This window comes from Carcharodon carcharias, chromosome 10 (genome assembly GCF_017639515.1).
Source record: "Carcharodon carcharias isolate sCarCar2 chromosome 10, sCarCar2.pri, whole genome shotgun sequence".
Classification (NCBI taxonomy): Eukaryota; Metazoa; Chordata; class Chondrichthyes; order Lamniformes; family Lamnidae; genus Carcharodon; species Carcharodon carcharias.
The window spans coordinates 162040904-162059245 of NC_054476.1; the positions used below are offsets into that span (position 1 = coordinate 162040904).

Consider the following 18342-nt stretch of genomic DNA (forward strand, 5'->3'; position numbering starts at 1 on the left):
ACTGCTGCCACTGTGCGTCGGTGGTGGAGGGAGTGAATGCTTGTGGATGGTGCCAATCAAGTGGGCTGTTTTGTCCTGGTTGTCCAGGTCTTGCTACATTTGGACATGGACTGCTTCAGTATCTGAGGAGTCGTGAATGGTGCTGAACATTGTGCGAACATCCCCACTTCTGACCTTATGATGGTAGGAAGGTCACTGATGAAGCAGCTGAAGATAGTTGGGCTGAGGAACTTCTGCAGTGATGTCCTGGAGCTGAGATGACTGACCTCCAACAACTACAACCATCTTCCTTTGTGCTAGGTATGACTCCAACCAGCAGAGTGTTTTCTCCCTGATTCCCATTGACTCCAGTTTTGATAAGGCTCCTTCTGCTACACTTGGTCAAATGCTACCTTGATGTCAAGGGCAGTCACTCTCACGTCAGCTTGGGAGTTCAGCTCTTTTGTCCATGTTGGAACCAAGGTTGTAATGAGTTCAGGAGCTGAGTGGCTCTAGCAGAAGCCAAACTGGGCATCAGTGAGTAGTCCTTGCGAGACATGTGCAAGAAGCTTCCCACGCACGCTGAGCCTTTGCCTTCATACTCTCATAACCCCCAAGGCCCTAGCACTATAAGTACTACATGCTGGGATTCCCCTTCAGTTGTCCAGTTGAGATGACCTGCATCTCCACTCATTCCCGATGACCTGACTCCCATACTGTATCTTGAGATCGCCAACATGAGGCTTTAAATAGCTGTGACCAGCTATGGTGGTAGTAACGTTTGAGGTAGCATGTAACACTCCCCCCCCCACGCCCCCCTGTCAACCACACCCTCCCCCCTCATAACCATTGACCCCCCCCCCCTCGCTCCCCAGGAATCATTTTCGACCCCACTATGGTTACCCTTCAACTGTCCGCCATCACCTTCCATCCTGTCCGGGTAAATGCAGAAGCCCCCTTCCCGACAATCCCACCCCAGTAAGAATAGATGTGCCTGCGCTAGTCCTTCTGACACCCCACAAATCTGCATCACTTTCTGCATCCCCTCGAACAACTCTCAACACCACTTCACACAACATCAGCGTACCCTGACCCTCCCACCCTACCAGCTCCCACTGCCCCCTTTAACCAAGACCACCCCTTCCTACCACCAGTATCCTCATTTTCCTGTCCAGGTATCCTCCATTGACTCCCCTGACCATTCTGAACTTCTTTTCCCTAGGTAGTTCCCCCCATGCCTGTCTATGGCTCTACACCCTACCCCATGCTCCTCCACACCTGCACATGATCCCCCACCCACCCACAATCCAACAAGGCCCTTCCCACCCACCCACCCACCCACTCAGTAGCAGCTCAGCCATTGCAAGACCGCCCACTGAATCTCTTTTCCCTACCACTCGCAACCTCCCCCACTCCCTTCTAGGCTTGCACACCCATCTCACCACTTCATTCCTCTGCTCCCCATCTCCACCCCCCCCCCACCACCCCCCCAGCACAGACACTCACCGCCCACCACTACCTCCTACAGCCTTCCACCTTTGGAAACTTGATGCTTCCAAACCCTGGAAGAAGTTGCTGGTTGGAGATCCAATCCCTGGGAGAAGTTGCTGTACGGAGAACAACCATCTCCTGGATGCTGCTGTGTGGAGAAGATCCATGTGGTTGACGCTCTACCCGCCCAGTACTGCAGGTGGTGTTCCAGGGTCCGGTCACTGGGGGTTTCCACCTTTGATCCCAAACTCTGGAGGCTGCCCCAGATAAGCGCTGACATTTACACATCATGTTGGTCCTGACGTGTTCGGGACTGGTGTGATTACATACTGGCATCATGGACAATCAGGCGGGGGACAATTCTGGGCGGAACTTCACCTGCATCTTCTTGGCGGTATGCAATTTGGTTTCATGCCAGCCCCTGGTGGGAATGGCAACCCACCATGACAGCCAGGAGCGGAAGATCCTGCCATCATTTTACACCAACGGGAAACTGATTTTTGAGCTTCCGCTGCATTGTTTCCCCACTCCCCTGCCCGCAATTAAACCTGCCACAGGGTGGGTGGGGGAATGGAAAATTCCCACCACAGCCTTACGTTTTGCCCTTTGATTATTTTTGTAACCTCTAGCCTTATCTGTTTTACTCTTAGATTTGTACTCTGCCCTTTCCTATCACTGCATATCATTTCCCATATTAATACCTTCCTCTCTTACCTTGTCTCTACACTTTGATATACAATATCTTCCCACATTTGATCCCTTACGCCCACGATTTAGTTTACTTCTACTTCTACTTCCCTGGTTATGCAGTTTGCAAGAACACTGGCTGTAGCATAGTTCAGGTGTAGACTGTCCCACCAGTACAGCCCCTACTTACCCCAGTCCTGCTACCAGTGCCCCACAAACAGGAACCCACTTCTTCCACACCAGTCTTTGAGCTACGCATTCATCTTTCTAACCTTATTTGCCCTATGCCAATCTGCACGTGGCTCAAGTAATAATCCAATGATCCAAATTTGATGCCTAGCGCCTCATACTAACTATGCAGATCCTCTTTCCTTATCCTGCCTATGTCATTGGTACCTACGTGGCCCACGACTACTGGATCCTCCTCCTCCCACTGTAAGTTCCTCTCCAGCCCTGAGCAGATGTCTCAAATCCTGGCACTGAGCAGGCAACACAGCCATCTAGACTCACGCTCTTTGCTGCAGAGATCAGTGTCAGTCCCCCTCACTATACTGTCCCCTAGTACTACTACATTCCTTTTTGCTTCCTGTACCATGGTGCCATGATCAATCTGCTCATCCACTCTGCAGCCTTTCGGTCCACGCAGGTTGAAAGCACCTCAGACCTGGTTTGACAATTGCAAAGTCTGAGTCTCCTCCACTCCTGTCTGCTTGGTACCTTTACCTGTCTCCCTCACGGTTACACCCTCCTGTCCCTCACCGCTGACCAAACCAGGCAACCCTATCCTTAGAAGTATGACTGTCTCCTGGAACGAAGTGTCCAGGTATTGTTGCGCAGTGTCTGCGGTTTGGCTTCTAGATCAATAATCCTGATCCAGAATTCCTCTAGCTGTTTACACTTTCTGCAGACGTGTTTGGCCTGGATCGCCTTGGCATCCAAAAGTCCCACATTCCACAGCTGCAACATAAAACCTGTCCTGCCATTATTGCTTATTTGAATTTAATTACTTTCTTAATTAACTTGGAATAATTCATGTATATATTACAGTTTACTGTGCTTATTAAATGCTAATACCACTAACTACTAAAAGTTATGTTTCTTAATTACACAGGTATGTGTCTTAAGTGTTTATTTTAATTATTTTACTTTATTTATTTAAATGTTTTAGTTCATTTTATTTATAGATCTACCCTAACTCTGGTGACCGAAGCTATCTGTTAATACACTGTCCCTTACACCAAGCACTTACCGGCCAATGAACTTACTAGTTTCCTGTGATATCACAGTTGTGTTTTTTTCACTTAGTTTCTTCTGCAGCTAAAATGGCCACAGTCTCAGCTCCATCCTCGCAGATTTTAAACAGTGAAGCTCCCGGCTCCTTCCTCGCAGATTTTAAACAGTGAAGAACGTGATGCAGGATTAATCTTGCATCCTGATTTTTGGAAGAGCGTGTTTGTGAGTCTAAAAGGATGGCCTACCTGTCAACATAAGACTGGGTGATGTTTATGGATGTTTACCTACCCCCTCCCTCACCAGCCTCCTAACTGATTGTTTCTTACAGCTGTTTGTCACTGTTTGAATAAATCTAGTGTTTTGCCATTCTTGAAATGACCTTTAACAGTCCAGCAAATATTGTAATGTTTCTGAGTGAAGTATTTAATAGAGGCCTACTGGAAATACTTGATTGATATCTACCTCCATTTGATCAATTATTTTCTATAATGAGCAATTTTAAATAAGAGAATTTGCAAACAGTGCAGCTACTCAGACAAACCAAATGGATTAGGTGTTTTATAATATTTCCATTCACCAGGAAATATTAAGTTTGCTGAACAACTTGGTGAAAGAGCAGAATAGTTGAGCTGCCCGTAAGGAGGCTGATTCTCGCAAACAAATGTGAGCAGGTCGATGCTGGCTGATTTGACTGAGTGAGGAAACAACTGCTTTTGTCCTCCCATCTCCTGAACAAGATCGTGGAAACACTGCTGAGAGTTAAGTTGATGCATCCTAAATACATTTGAAGGAAGGCCATTTGTCCCATCTTAGCTTGTCAATTTCCCCCCTTTCAAAAAAATGATTTCCTTATTTTCACCTGTCTTCTTTATCAAGACCAAAGTTTCTCCTGTCTTTTGTAATATCATGTTGACACTTGACATCAGCCACGAGTCTTTTCTGTATAGCTTCTAATGTTAAAATATTTTTTCTCTTTTTGATTATTAACATTTGGTTAAGATGCTGTTTGAGCAGTACTCTACAGTTTTAGCAAGGCAACCTCTGATTTAGCAAGATAGTTCACTGTGCTATCACTATTTATTGATGTTCAATCATTTGACATTTAATTGCTGAATCTAAAATACAATTTAAAGAAGATTGATGTAACTTTTCTTGGAGAGAATAGTCAATTCTAAGTTAAATAAATATTTGGTGTGTGCAAGTACTTAACATTGTATTGTTGAGGGTTAAATGTAATATTAGATTCATGGTTTTTGCTCTGATCTCTATCCAATGATGTCTACTTGGAAGTTTTTGCTTGGTGAGGACAATATCAAGCCTATCTATTGCCCAATGACCTGTCGAATCTTTTAGACATACAGCGAATTGTTACTTGGATGAGGTATGGGATGTCTAGCTGGATCTGCAGAACTGCACAGCAACAAGGAATCATAGCACTTGCTCAGCCTTTCTATGGCTCTTGGACTGTAAATTGCAGTAATTAAAAATTCAAAACAGCACAGCCTCCTCTACAAGGAATCTGTGGAAACAGGGTAAACAAGACTGTATATCTCCTTAATCAGATTAAAGATTTTTCAATGAGCTTAAGTCAGGATGTGTAAGTTAGAATAATTAATTCAATACCAAATCATGTACAAGGAGGCTAAATAGTGAAGGAAGGAAAGACAGATGGGAATAAGAGAAATGAGATGATAAATTTAAAAAGGAACCTCCAATCGTAATTCAAATCTGAAGAATGAGACTCCACATTTGTAAAAGTTCATTCAATACTAGAAAAGTTACGAGACAGTAAGTAAGACTTGCTGTACCAGTTATTTTTTAAAAATCACTTCCATTTGAATGGAAAAGCTCCAATACATTCTGACAAGTTTAGTAAGCATCTATCATGTAAGTCCTGTAACTTCATGCGCTTCCATGAGTCTCAAGGTGGAGTCCCTCAGTATGATACTGGTACAGTGAAACTTCTGGAGAAGCAAGACAACTCTGATAGCAACTTCCAGATTTCCACATTTAATTTCTCTTGTGGAAGTTACTGACCGGTTTACTCAATGTTGAACACTGATAGCCTCACTGTTACTCTTAGCACAAAATCCAGGCCATTATTAGAACCACTAAATTCAAACAAAATCTCAAATTCAGACCTTTTGTTCTGACCCAACAGTAAAAGAAAAACATAAATGACCAAACCTGGGAGCATTAGTTAATTGGGAAGAGATAATGCACCACACTACCCTGATCCAGGATTTCAGACTGGTCTTACAATTTCTGTCTCCCACTGCCCAACCCTCGACATCTCCCATGGAAAACAGCCACCTCTAGGATGTTGGTTGGTACAGATCTTACTTTTAACAGCAAGAGTATGCATCCCCCAGAGGCTGGGTAAGCTGTTGGTGAGATGTAATTGGAGTACGTGATAATCAAATTCCAGGAGCTGGAGAAAGACGAGGCCATCTGGACTCTCTTCTTGTAGATTCATAAAGGCCATTAGCCACCCTCAATGTCCTGGTACCACACTGCCCCCTTCTCTCTTAAAGAACAAACTGACCAGCATTAATGAACACACCAAGAGTGCAGCACATCACCCTAAACCTCCAGTTGATGGCAGCGCAATATTAAAGGCACTTCTCTTGTAAAAGGTATTTCCCCAACTCCAATTCCCTCATTGAACCATTCTTTCCCAATCGTACCTAACAAACTACCTGAATGGACAACACTAGCCAAATCTATACCACTCTATCAACAAATCAAGCCACGATTCTAAATTTGCTAATTTCAACCTAACTTTCACAAGGGGGAATGAAACTATTAGCACTATTTGGTTTGTGATTTTTAAAAGATATATTAATGTTTTTTATACAGACTAATGCATACAAATTCCAAATTCATGAATAAGCCTAGCAACTAGTCTAAATAATTAATGTTGTTGTGGCAAGGACTACCTAAATATGGTTGGAGTGTGTTAGATAACTCTTCACAGTGCAACTTGAAATTTTCTGTTTTCCACAGATTATTGCAAAAGAATGCAATTTGTTTTCAAACATGAAGATGGTGTGCAGCTTATTTCTTCTGTTACATGGAACAACTCTAGAGCCAATCATGGAGCAGGCTATTTTAGATCTGGTAATGATCAATAAGACAGCATTAATCAATAACCGCAATGTGAAATAGCCTTTAGGTGACAGCAATCATAACATGATGGAATTTCAGGTTCGGTTTGAAGGCATGAAGTGTGGGTCTAAAACTAGCATTTTCAACCTGATTAAAGGTAGCTATAAGGATATGAAAGCAGAGCTAGCTAAAGCAAACTGGGAAACTAGGTTAAAAGATAGGACAGTAGAGATGCAGTAGCAGACTTTTAAGGAGATTTTAACAACTCTCAGCAAATATTTATCCCAGTGAGATAGAAAGACTCTGAGAAGTATGCATTGTCTGTAGCTGAATAAAGAAGTTAAGGATTGTATCAAATGGAACCAGCAAAGGATGACTAAAAAATAATAAAGAGGGAGAAAGTTCAGTATGAGAGAAAGCTAGCTAGTAATATAAAAACAGACAGCAAGAGTTGGAAAATATTTGAACAGGAAAAGAGTAGCTAGTTTTGGCCCTCTAGAGAGAGGGAGAGCCAGGACGTGGCAGAAGTGTGTATCTTCACTGTTGAAGACTTTGGAAACTTCCCAAAGATACTTGAAAATCAAAAGGTGAACAGAAAGGAGGAACTTAAAACAATCATCATAACTAGGGAGGATGTTTCCACTTGGGAAGACTAGAATTAGGGGTAAACCAGCTTATATTTCACCTTTTTTTCTATTTTTCCTTAGTTCTGTTGAAGAGTCATTGGGACTCAAAACGTTAACTGTGTTCCTCTCCGCAGATGCTGTCAGACCTGCTGAGTTTTTCCAGCTATTTTTATTTTTGTTGTGGATTTCCAGCATCTGCAGTTTTTTGCTTTTATCTAAGAATAATAGGTAGCCCTTTTAAGACTGAGATGAGGAGAATTTTTTTCTGTCAGCGGGTCATTCGTATGTGGAATTCTCTCCCCCAGAGAGCAGTGGAAACTAGGTCATTGAATTTATTCAAGGTAGAGTTAGACAGATTTTTGACAGATAAGGGAGTCCAGGGTTAAGGGGAGCAGACAGAAAAGTGGAGCTGAGACCATAACCAGATCAGCCATGATCTTATAGAACAGCAGATCAAGCTTGAGGGGCCAAAAGGCCTACTCCTGTTCCCAAGTTGTATGTTCCTCTGTTCCAGTTTACAAAATGAAACTCATACCCCAAATATCAAGAGTTCGTTTTTGGTCTAGAAGGATGATGATGTTGATCTCTTGAACACAATAGGGAGCAAAACCTGGCCTGCTCATAATGGGACCCTTGTGACCATTGCAGATGTTTTACATTAATTGGGCGATTTAATTGTTATTTCTTTAACTTTGACTTAGCAACAATATTTCTCACTTCTTTATCAGCTTGTCAGTGTATCAAGACTTTATTTGTATCAAAAGAAGAAACATAAATTAACTCAAATTTCAAACCTCTCTAACTTAGCAGGAAAAAAAAAGTTTTTAAAATTGTACATTTAAAACGTTACTTCTGTAGTCTTCTGTTTTCAGAACAAAGATAGTAGAAAGGAAAATTGATATCTCACTCTGTCTAACGATCCTGTAAATGAATAGTCAAGGAGGCTGGGCAGGAAGCAACTAGGAATAGATGTAACTTTTGCTCTCTTACATACAAATTTGTTGAGTCATTGAAGTATTCACTCTAACTAATGGAAATGATAAACTTTTATTTAATAAACGTAAAATAATATCAATAACTGTAGGCACACATTTGCAGGATATAATTACTACAACAATTTAGAAATATAATTTGCATACGTACAAAAGCTGGACCAAGACATTGGATAGTAACACATAACTGACAGTGTCAATAAACATACAGACTTAAGCAACAGATACAGTCAACATACAAAAATGGCTTGATATATAAGCAGTTGCATAAGCAACTTCACAAATATGAAAATACTGTACTTAAAAACAAGTGAGTAAAGCTGTGTGCACACTAAAGAGCAGTTAATGATCTTTTCAATGTGCAGGAAATTCCAACAGGTTTCTTTTTAAATGACTGGAACTCTACAGAATCTTAATCAACAAAAGTTAATGTTACAGTACCTGAGCTCATCAGCTATTCAATCTGACAACTTGATCAAGAGCCAGTTTATTAGCCCTGGTTTATGCACAATTTTTGGAAAGTTTGGTTGATAGCCCAACATGAAGCAAGATTTGAAATCATTGTCCATTAGGAACATCTAGACTGAAAGCTATTCAACTGAAAGCACTTATCCTGGGCTGAGGAAGGGAACAATAGTCAATTGTCCCATTCATAATGGAAGTGCATTTATGTAGATGACAAGCAAAAACAGCCTACTGATCTAATGACAACAGAAAGTTAAAGGCTGGTATGGTCATGACTTACAACCAATTTCTCAATCCTTTTATTGTACCATGTTAATATCTCTTTAAAATTAAAGACAAAATGTGCTTACCTGAATTATCCCATTATAATAAATGTTCTAAAAGGGGTTTCCTCTTTTTGTACCCTGGAATTGTTAAATGATGTGATCAATGAGTAGAACCTAATGACAGCAACAGTTCTACACAGAATAGCTGAGCTTGTACTGCTTCTAATTAAACAGTAATATGAGGTGATTGAGAGATATTGATCAATTTATCCATTTAATTACTAGGATTATGGGGTAAGTTACTTGAGTGCACTTGCCCTTCAATTCCCTGATCTAAGTATTTTACAGTAATTTGTACAGTTACCTAAATCAAGATTTTCATAGCTAATTTTGAGTTATTGTTACCAAAGCTGCTTGCTAAAATCGTAAGAATATGTTACTGTCGAGGGACTTTGATTCGCTGGAGTCCCTTTGCTGCCAAAATCATACTAGTTAGTTTGCAGAACAAACGAACTGTCAGAAAAAATGATTTTTAAATACACAAATAGCAAAAAGACACTGTCGTTAAGCCTGAAAGAATATCTCAATTAAGTTAACTTTACCACTGTTGAACTAAAGGTTATTAATTCCATTAGTACAAGGTAGTTGTGAGGTGTATCTTCTTGTAGCAGGTTCAAATCCTGACCTCCCACATGGTTTTCAAATGAACGATGAGCTTCAATCCTGACTGACGGAGAAAAGGTAAGGAAATGGAAGGCCTGCTCTACACCAAAGTGACAAGGAATGCTGTTTTTTTGCAGGTGGGCAGACCATCGCACCCTAAATGGTGGAAGAAGTTATCCAAGTTGCAGGGAAAAATTTGGGAAATAAAAACTTTAGAAAAATTGCAAGAATTCATTCAGCAGGAATCCATTGTTTAAACTTCCCAATTCCTTTCGCTGTTGGGAGGGGTGGGGGTTGTTTCACCACTAACAAAAGTGTGTACCGGGGACAAGTACTTAAGGAGTTTAATCTCTGCTCTGACGTTAATTGATCCACAGGCCACTAGATGGTGTTTTGCAACACTGTACATCGAAAACAATACAAATCTCATAAGCTTACTTACAATTACAGCATTCACATTGTCCTTTTAACGGGCTGGGCCCATTCATCAGCTGGGTCTCGGTTTAAGTTGACTTTTTATAGACCATTAAATTCTAAACTACTAATCTCAACTCAAGAATAGAATACAATGAACAATATATTAAATCAGAGAAACTCCTTGACAGAAACATTTATTTTAAGGGAACAATTTCACCTATATCCATACCGTATCTATATCGGAATTATTTAGCGTGGACCACTTTTGAGTGTTTTGTTTTGATGCAGCAGTATTTAGTATTTTAAAATAATTTTCATCTCGCTGTGCTGTAAACTGGCGGGAACAACAGTAACCACAGGGGGGTCTGCAGCCAATTCATTCAATCCTCCCTAGCTGTACAAAGTGTAAGTGGCTAAGCTGAGGAGAAAAAGTTGAAGAAACATTTTTATTGTTTCTCCACCAGCCCTTTTTCTAAGTGTCAATCAAAAATCTTTCAATTTAACTGCTTCAGATCAACGTAATTGGGTCTGGCCGTTTTGGAAAAAAGTGAAGTTTTGAATAAAGTTACTTGGGTGACCTTAACATTTTACAGTGGTTCACATTTGCTTGTGAGTGGTGCTGTGAACAGACGAATCCTATCCATGTAGCCTAGTGTTTGTGTAAACTGTGCCACCATTTCATACGTGACTGTAGAAAAATAACTCTACCCCCAGCAATCACATTACAGAGGATATAAAGCCATGAACTCTGTCCATAAGAGTACACAATTAACGCCCTGATAATTGAATTGAGTAGAATTGAGTGTTTTTAATAGCATCATGATGAAATGTTGCCAGAACAGTGAACAGAAATGCATGATGATGCCTTTTAAGATGTCTGGATACAGCACAATGTTTTAGCTTACTACACAATGTAAAGTGGTAACTGCAGTCTAATGCTCTTATTGTTGATTCCTATTGCAAATAAAGGACATATTGTAATACAGGATTAGACTTTCATTTCAAGAGGAAAGATTTTGTTGCATTATGGAATTTGCCTCTGCCTTTTATTTTTTACAAACCTGGTTAAGGTACAGTGAGCTTAAGTTTCCATCATAACTTGCACTACGCATGCATGCTTAACTCTTTAGTGAGATAATATCACTGGCTACCTTAACCCCCCAGGACCATGGTCCTGAGCAGAAATCAGTAAATAGAGTGCAAATGCCACACAGATTTATTTGTATCAAAATGAGCAGCTCAAGTCATTCAGATGTGTAAAGAAATGGATTATGTTACCATCTGGGTGTAAAATAATATAACTTGAATTATAACTATCCTGTCACTGGATATTGCTGTTTATAGCAATTGACTTTCACCCTTTTTCATATTGAACTAGTCGTTATGACTAGAAAGTCCTCCATAACCATCATTCTGAAGTACAGTACTTAAGCCTGTCTTGAAATTTTTTAAAATTTAAAAAAGTGTATGAAGTATTTTGTAAAAATTATATTCATTTTCTTTTAATACATTTAAAACAGAACATTGTGTATAAAAATGAATGTTTACTATTCCAGTTATCACTTCATTGGGTGATTCTGTTTCTCATTTACCTGCATTTTTATAAAAGCTGTAACTTAATATTGAAACATGAAATATAATGAATAAGGCACCCTGAACATATATGTGAAGTACTGCAGCAAACACAACCAAAAATCAGGTTCATGACTACACTTGGACTAAAAGTGGACAATCTGCAATTCTGAGCAAATACACAAGCCAATTACAATGACTTAACCCAACCAAAATCCAGCTTATGTTAAAATTAACTTTATAATTACCTTTGAAATGTTGCTTTGGCAGCTTGGTCATAAAAAAAAATTCTAATGTTGTAATTCACCAATAAATTGCTTACCTATAATTACAATACCAATTGCTCCATAAAATACACAAAATACATCATTATAGGACATAGCAACAGTCTGCAGTCACTGGTATTTATTCATTATAAAAACAATGTGTAGCATAATGCCCTGTAGGCAGTAAAAAGAAATTAGTATATTTTTCTGTCTTTTATCATTGACCTTACGTATGTGTGTGTGTGTGTATAGAATACGTAATAGACCCCAGTACAATAATATACAGAAAAGTCTAAAGAACTTGAGGGCAATACTGACATCACTAAGCTGCATTTTGAGAATCACTCTGTCTCCTTGTGTCTATAATTTGGGGCATTTTTTTTTAACCTCTCAATACCATTGGCTGATCTGAGCAGTCAGTCCAAGAAGTTAAGGACACTCATTTTGGCTGTATCAAACAGAATTCAGGTGGACACCAGAATTAGGAGTTTCGTTTTCTTCAACTTCTGGGGTGATGCTTCTCAAAACCCTCTGTTTTAAAAAATAACAATTAAAAGCAAATTATAAGTAGGTTACTGCATGTCGTTTATTTAATATACAATAAAAAGTCACTACCCCTTAAATCAACATGATATAACGAAACAATCATTTATGCATGCATTTTGTAAGACTGAGCCAAAGAGAAATTGATCTTTCTTGTAATAGGTGTGCCAGAGTACCATGTGGGCAATGTGTACTAATAATGCAACACTGGCTATAATAGCACTGCTTTCATTTTACAGAATGGTCTGCCTAACTACAGTCTGATAAAGACATAGCAACCATTCTACTCACGTTAAACCTTACATAGCAACACATCCTGTATTGTGTCTGCCATCTTGTTCATGAACAATGCCTTATCTCCTCACCACAAAAGACAGTTACAAAATTGGTACCATGTGCTTCACAGTCCTTTGTCAAATTGTTTCAGAAACTAAAGCGCCTTCTAGCAGAAGTTTTAAAAAATGTAATCTAAAATTATTAGGCATAATACACACCGGCTCTCCCAAAAATGGGGAAATGAACAGCTTGCTGTGATACTGAGTGACAAGAGGTCAGAAAGGTCATTCGCTTAATCTTTATGGTGAAGTAAATCCTTCAAATAACCATGCCAGTTACAAATAGGGAGAGGAAAGAAAAGTACACACGATTGCTATCTCATAGCAGTAGGTTTGTACAAGAGGTTTGCCAGCATTGGTTGAGCAGAGAACCGAATAGACAGCATTATACTTAGCCTTAAACATGCTAAAAATGGGCACTTAGGTATGGTATCTTAGGCACGCTACTTTTAGCGGAACATCACTCTAACATGCATTAATTCCTTCAGGAGAGAAAGAATGAAGGCTGAGAATACCATAGGGAAGGAAGTGCTATCAATAGCCCATGAAAGCTTGCAACAATGTTTATAAAATTCATTAATCTAACAGGCATAACTACTTGATGACATGGTCACTTATTGGCTGTGAAGTTGGGTTCCCTAGGTGTAAATATTAAACCACTGGTCTGATTGTGTTTTAATTGTTGAGGTGAATAATCAAATCAATCTATTTTTGATTGAGGGAGGAAAATTAAAAATTGTCAATCTAGAGTATGGGCAGGACTTTGGCCGCAAGTTTCAGGACCTCACTGTCAGGCTCAGACAGGGAGCTAAAGCCTGCAGTCAGTCACTCCATTGTGATTTTCCCCAAATTGGCCAATGAGTGGCAAAAGGAGTAGGCTCACCATCCAATTAAGGCGGGCTCCAAAAGCTGGATGGGACCTCTAGCCCTGATGATGCAGAAGCTTGCCTTTCAAGGTAGAGAGAGAGAGGGGACGTTCCAAGATGGAGGTGCCCTCTCTCCTCAGTTATTAAATTTAAAGTAAAAGATAGGCTGAGCGACTGGGTTGCCAATGTAGAGAGGAGTCCCTTCACCGGATGGTCTGCAGCTGCTGTTGCCCGGACTTGGACTTCTAAGCCTGCCTGGAGCACTGGGCCCCCTGGTCTGTGAATGGGACACCACCTCCAGGCAGCTGCGTTTTTTTCGTGGAGGCTGAGTGGAAAATTCAAAGCCAGGAGTGCTGCCAGCTGAGCTCTCTCTCTCTCTCTCTCTCTCAAACACACACCAGCAACTCTTGCTGGAAAAATGTGTGAGGACAGGACTGAGTTCAGCTGTGCTGACCTTTGCACTTCTTCAATACATTTTTACTATCTATAATTTTGGCGATGTGCTGCACTTTGGGCCCTGAACTTCATTTCTCGACTACCAAGTTTGTTGAGGTTCACCCAGGAGTCCTGAAATTGCGAGAGATAAGCCAGCAACTTAGAGAATTAATTTTACTCTTTCATGGGATGTAGGCAGGCAAGCACTTGTTGCCCATCCCTAATTGCCCTTGAACTGAGTAGCTTGTTAGGCCATTTCAAAGAGCAGTTACAAGTCCACCACACTGCTGTGGATCTAGAGTTACACACAGGCCAGACCAAGTAAGGATGGTAGATTTCCTTCTCTAAAGGGCATTAGTGAACCAGATGGGTTTTTACAATCAATGATAGTTTCATGGTCACCATTACTGAGACTAGCTTTCAATTCCAGATTTTATTAATTGAATTTAAATTCCACCAGCTGCTATGGTGGGATTTGAACCCATGTCCCCAGAGCATTAGACTGGGTCACTAGTCCAGTGACATTACCACTGTGCCACCATCTCCCCATTTCCCTCTTTGACCAAGACACCATATCTCAATTAAAGGGACTACCAAGAATATAAAATGGGTAAGTTACTGCAGACTGTGACGCCTATGGAATTTTACCCCAGCAAGGAGACCACACTTTCAGCAGAGGAGAGGAGAAAATGGGCAGAAAAGTTACATGAAATATGATACAAATCCTTTCGACATTTAAACAATGAGGAGGTATCAAACACACTTCTGAAAGTATACAAGTGGATCAGCAAGTGAGCATTTCGCATGGTGAATCTGCTGACCCTTGCATAGTTTCCTTGGAGTAATCTGAATATAATGTTCTTTCCCAAGGTTCCTGTCCCCACTAGTTAGTAAAACTGAGCATGAAAACTTACTTGAACATCTGCCACATACCTGTTTAAATGTTCCAGGAGTAATTATAATTTTGTAAACCATGTAGGATGGAACACAGATAAATGATGAAGTTCCAATGCAGTAGCCAACTACTGCAGTCCAATAAGGGTATGTATAATCAAACAGCTTAAGGTCTAGAGGAGCTGACAGGAAACTGGCAATGATGAACTGTTGAAAAATAGGACAGCTGTTGTTAACAGAGAGAGAAATCATCAAATTCAACAGATTTACAACAATTTGTATATCTCCTTTATCAGAGTGGTTTGTTTATTGAGAAGTTCAACGATTCTATTAAGCATTCTCACAGTTAGGGTTTGGGGAAAAAATTGCTATTTCAGTGAGAAAGTTGTATGAAAGCCTTGAACACAGACATTTAATATGCATCGAACAGTTTCTGATCTGACATAACATGGATTAGTGCTTTTCAGATTTTCCCCAAGACCCTTGCAAATTTTACCTTTAACTCCAAGTTCAAAAGATCCTTTGCCAGAGCAAAGGATAATACACTTAATTCCTCACTTTCATTTACCTACAAATTGAATTTGTGTGGAAAACAGAAAGCTTGCCCACTATTTTGTTTTGATGTTTTAGAATTTCTTTGAGCTGATTTGTAATTAAGTAGTGTGGAATAGTGTGGAATACGTTCCTCTTTGTGATTCCTTTCTTTCACCATCAATGTCATTACACCTTGCAATGGACAAAAATTGACTACCGATTTTGCTGATAGTCGCTTGGTAGTACAGAACCTGAATATTGCTGGAATGGGAGACACGTTGCCAAAGCTTTTCAACTTGCACATTCCTTCAATTGTTTGTAAAAGGCAGGGTACAGACTGTACTCAACCAACCTGCACTTGAAAGACCCAGAACAAAACATCTACTCTTCAGCGTGATTCTGCTGAACATCCAGAGTGTGCTAATAGCTACTCTGACAACCGATTTAGGATAATCAGTTGTAATGTGGCTCATTTACACTTACTAGAAGTGACATGCATTCATACACAGGAACCCGTTCTCTGAAAGAAAGGAATATGTTCAAGCCTGAAGCATTTTGTGAATTACCCGGCAACTTGAGGAGCCTATAGATCCCCACTGTTTCCTCCACAGCAAACCTTGGCCAATCAGAGTCAACTTGTCAACCAATCAGCACCCTTTTCTCCTGTAGTATAAATCGTTGTGATTGTTTCAAATTTGGCATTCTTACATTTGACCTAATTAGTGCAAGATGGAAAGCTTCAGCAACATGTCTCTTTTTTCAGCAAACACCAATTTTTCTCTTCCACCAAGATAAACCACCATTTATGAAATGATGCAAGTGTCCAAGACCATTACTCATTTGGGCACCAATATGTTGGATTCAAGGCAGACAAATAGTTTGTGTTAAATAATGTCACAATGGTATTGGTTATTGCTCATATTTATTAGAAGCAATGCTCATTTGAATTTAAATATAAATATGTGTACATATAAACACAATGCTGTTTTGATGCTATTAATATGATGAGACTTCTCAGCATTTCCACTGAGTGAATTGTAGCCTTTCACAAGCTGTGAACTTCAGCAGACATAACATAGGCATTTTTTGTGTTATGCAATGAATTAATTTATACAAAATATGTTGCAATGTTACTCTGCATTTCTCCATAATAATGATGCACTGTAATTAGCAGTAAATTAGTGCCATTTATCTAAATACCATAACTGTGAGTGAGATTATGAATTGGTGGGGATGACCTGAGATCTAAACCCATCATTGATTGTGAAGTGGCCTTTATCACCATGAAGTTAAGGAGGTTCATGTAAGTTAAATATCTATTTCAAGTCTGCCAAATAAATCATGTTCTCAAATCTTCCCTTCCAAAACAGTTGACCTAATTTTATAAATACTTTTGTTCTCTTAACTTTATATATTCACAGTTCATATAAAAAAAGCCTTGAAACGATACATCTGGAATTCTGTAGGGTATTATCCATAAACTCCTACAAAAGGGCACTTAAATAGCTTTAGAACAGGATAGATTTAGGCTCAGGATGACAATACAAAGGAACTTAAGATCAACTTGACTAAAATCAACTTGCATTTAAGGGTGTTTTTTTCAAAGCTGCAGTATCATAAGTGTAGGGACTTAAAAGTATAAATCAAGCTACCCTCCCACAACTCTTTCTCCGGTACAGTGATCTTCGGTGCCGCTTCATGCTCTCGTCGGGACCTGGAAAAATTTATTAACTTTGCTTCCAATTTCCACCCCTCCATCATTTTCACCTGGTCCATCTCTGACACTTCCCTTCCCTTCCTTGACCTCTCTGTCTCAATTTCTGGTGATAGACTGTCCATCAATATCCATTACAAGCCTACCGACTCCCACAGCTACCTCGACTACAGCTCCTCACAACCCGCTTCCTGTAAGGACTCCATCCCATTCTCTCAGTTCCTTCATCTCTGACGTATCTGTTCTGATGATGCTACCTTCAAAAACAGTTCCTCTGACATGTCCTCCTTCTTCCTTAACCGAGGTTTTCCACCCATGGTCGTTGACAGGGCCCTCAACCGTGTCCGGCCCATCTCCCGCGCATCCGCCATCACACCTTCTCCTCCCTCCCAGAAACATGATAGGGTCCCCCTTGTCCTCACTTATCACCCCACCAGCCTCCGCATTCAAAGGATCATCCTCCGCCATTTCCACCAACTCCAGCATGATGCCACCACCAAACTCATTTTCCCTTCACCCCCCGGCAGCATTCCGTAGGGATCATTCCCTCCAGGACACCCTGGTCCACTCCTCCATCACCCCCTACTCCTCAACCCCCTCCCACGGCACCTTCCCATGCAACCGCAGAAGGTGCAACACCTGCCCCTTTACTTCCCCCCTCCTCACTGTCCAAGGACCCAAACATTCCTTTCAAGTGAAGCAGCATTTCACTTGCACTTCCCTCAATTTAGTCTACTGCATTTGTTGCTCCCAATGCGGTCTCCTCTACATTGGAGAGACCAAACGCAGACTGGGTGACCGCTTTGCAGAACACCTGCGGTCTGTCCGCAAGCATGACCCAGACCTCCCTGTCGCTTGCCATTTCAACCCTCCACCCTGCTCTCTTGCCCACATGTCCGTCCTTGGCCTGCTGCATTGTTCCAGTGAAGCTCAACGCAAAAAGGAGGAACAGCACCTCATCTTCCGACTAGGCACTTTACAGCCTTCCGGACTGAATACTGAGTTCAACAATTTCAGATAATAAACTCTCTCCTCCATCCCCACCCCCTTTCCGATCCCCCTTTTTCCAATAATTTATAATTTTTTTACAAATATATTTTTCTTTTCCCACCTATGTTTAAATTTATTTCGATCTATTGTTTTATCTCTACCTTATAGCCCATTTCGATCCTTCCCTCCACCATACCCTCACTAGGGCCATCTGCCACTAGCTTGTCCTGCTTGCTACCCTTAATGTCCCAATTAGCACATTCCTT

The 18342-nt window shown here is 40.5% G+C and overlaps 1 protein-coding gene and 1 long non-coding RNA gene across 3 annotated transcripts in view; one reads left to right on the forward strand and one right to left on the reverse strand.

Moving 5' to 3' along the window:
• Positions 1–261: 261 nt before the first annotated feature.
• On the forward strand, positions 262–10912 carry LOC121283087. 2 transcript variants are annotated; one of them, XR_005944184.1, is made up of 4 exons: positions 262–300; positions 3463–4922; positions 6397–6510; positions 9648–10912. It is a non-coding gene; the product is annotated as an uncharacterized LOC121283087 (long non-coding RNA). The 2 variants fall into 2 exon arrangements; XR_005944183.1 differs by lacking the exon at positions 262–300 and having other exon boundaries at positions 2670–4922.
• Positions 10913–12166: 1254 nt separating this feature from the next.
• Positions 12167–18342, reverse strand: part of slc6a4a (solute carrier family 6 member 4a) — a 304082-nt gene continuing 297906 nt past the window's right edge. The window contains exons 12-13 of the mRNA XM_041196723.1: positions 14878–15045; positions 12167–12296 (exon numbers count right to left, since the gene is read on the reverse strand). Of these exons, the coding sequence (XP_041052657.1) occupies positions 12219–12296; positions 14878–15045 (246 nt within the window). The 3' untranslated portion in view covers positions 12167–12218. The remainder of the gene's footprint in view (positions 12297–14877; positions 15046–18342) is intronic.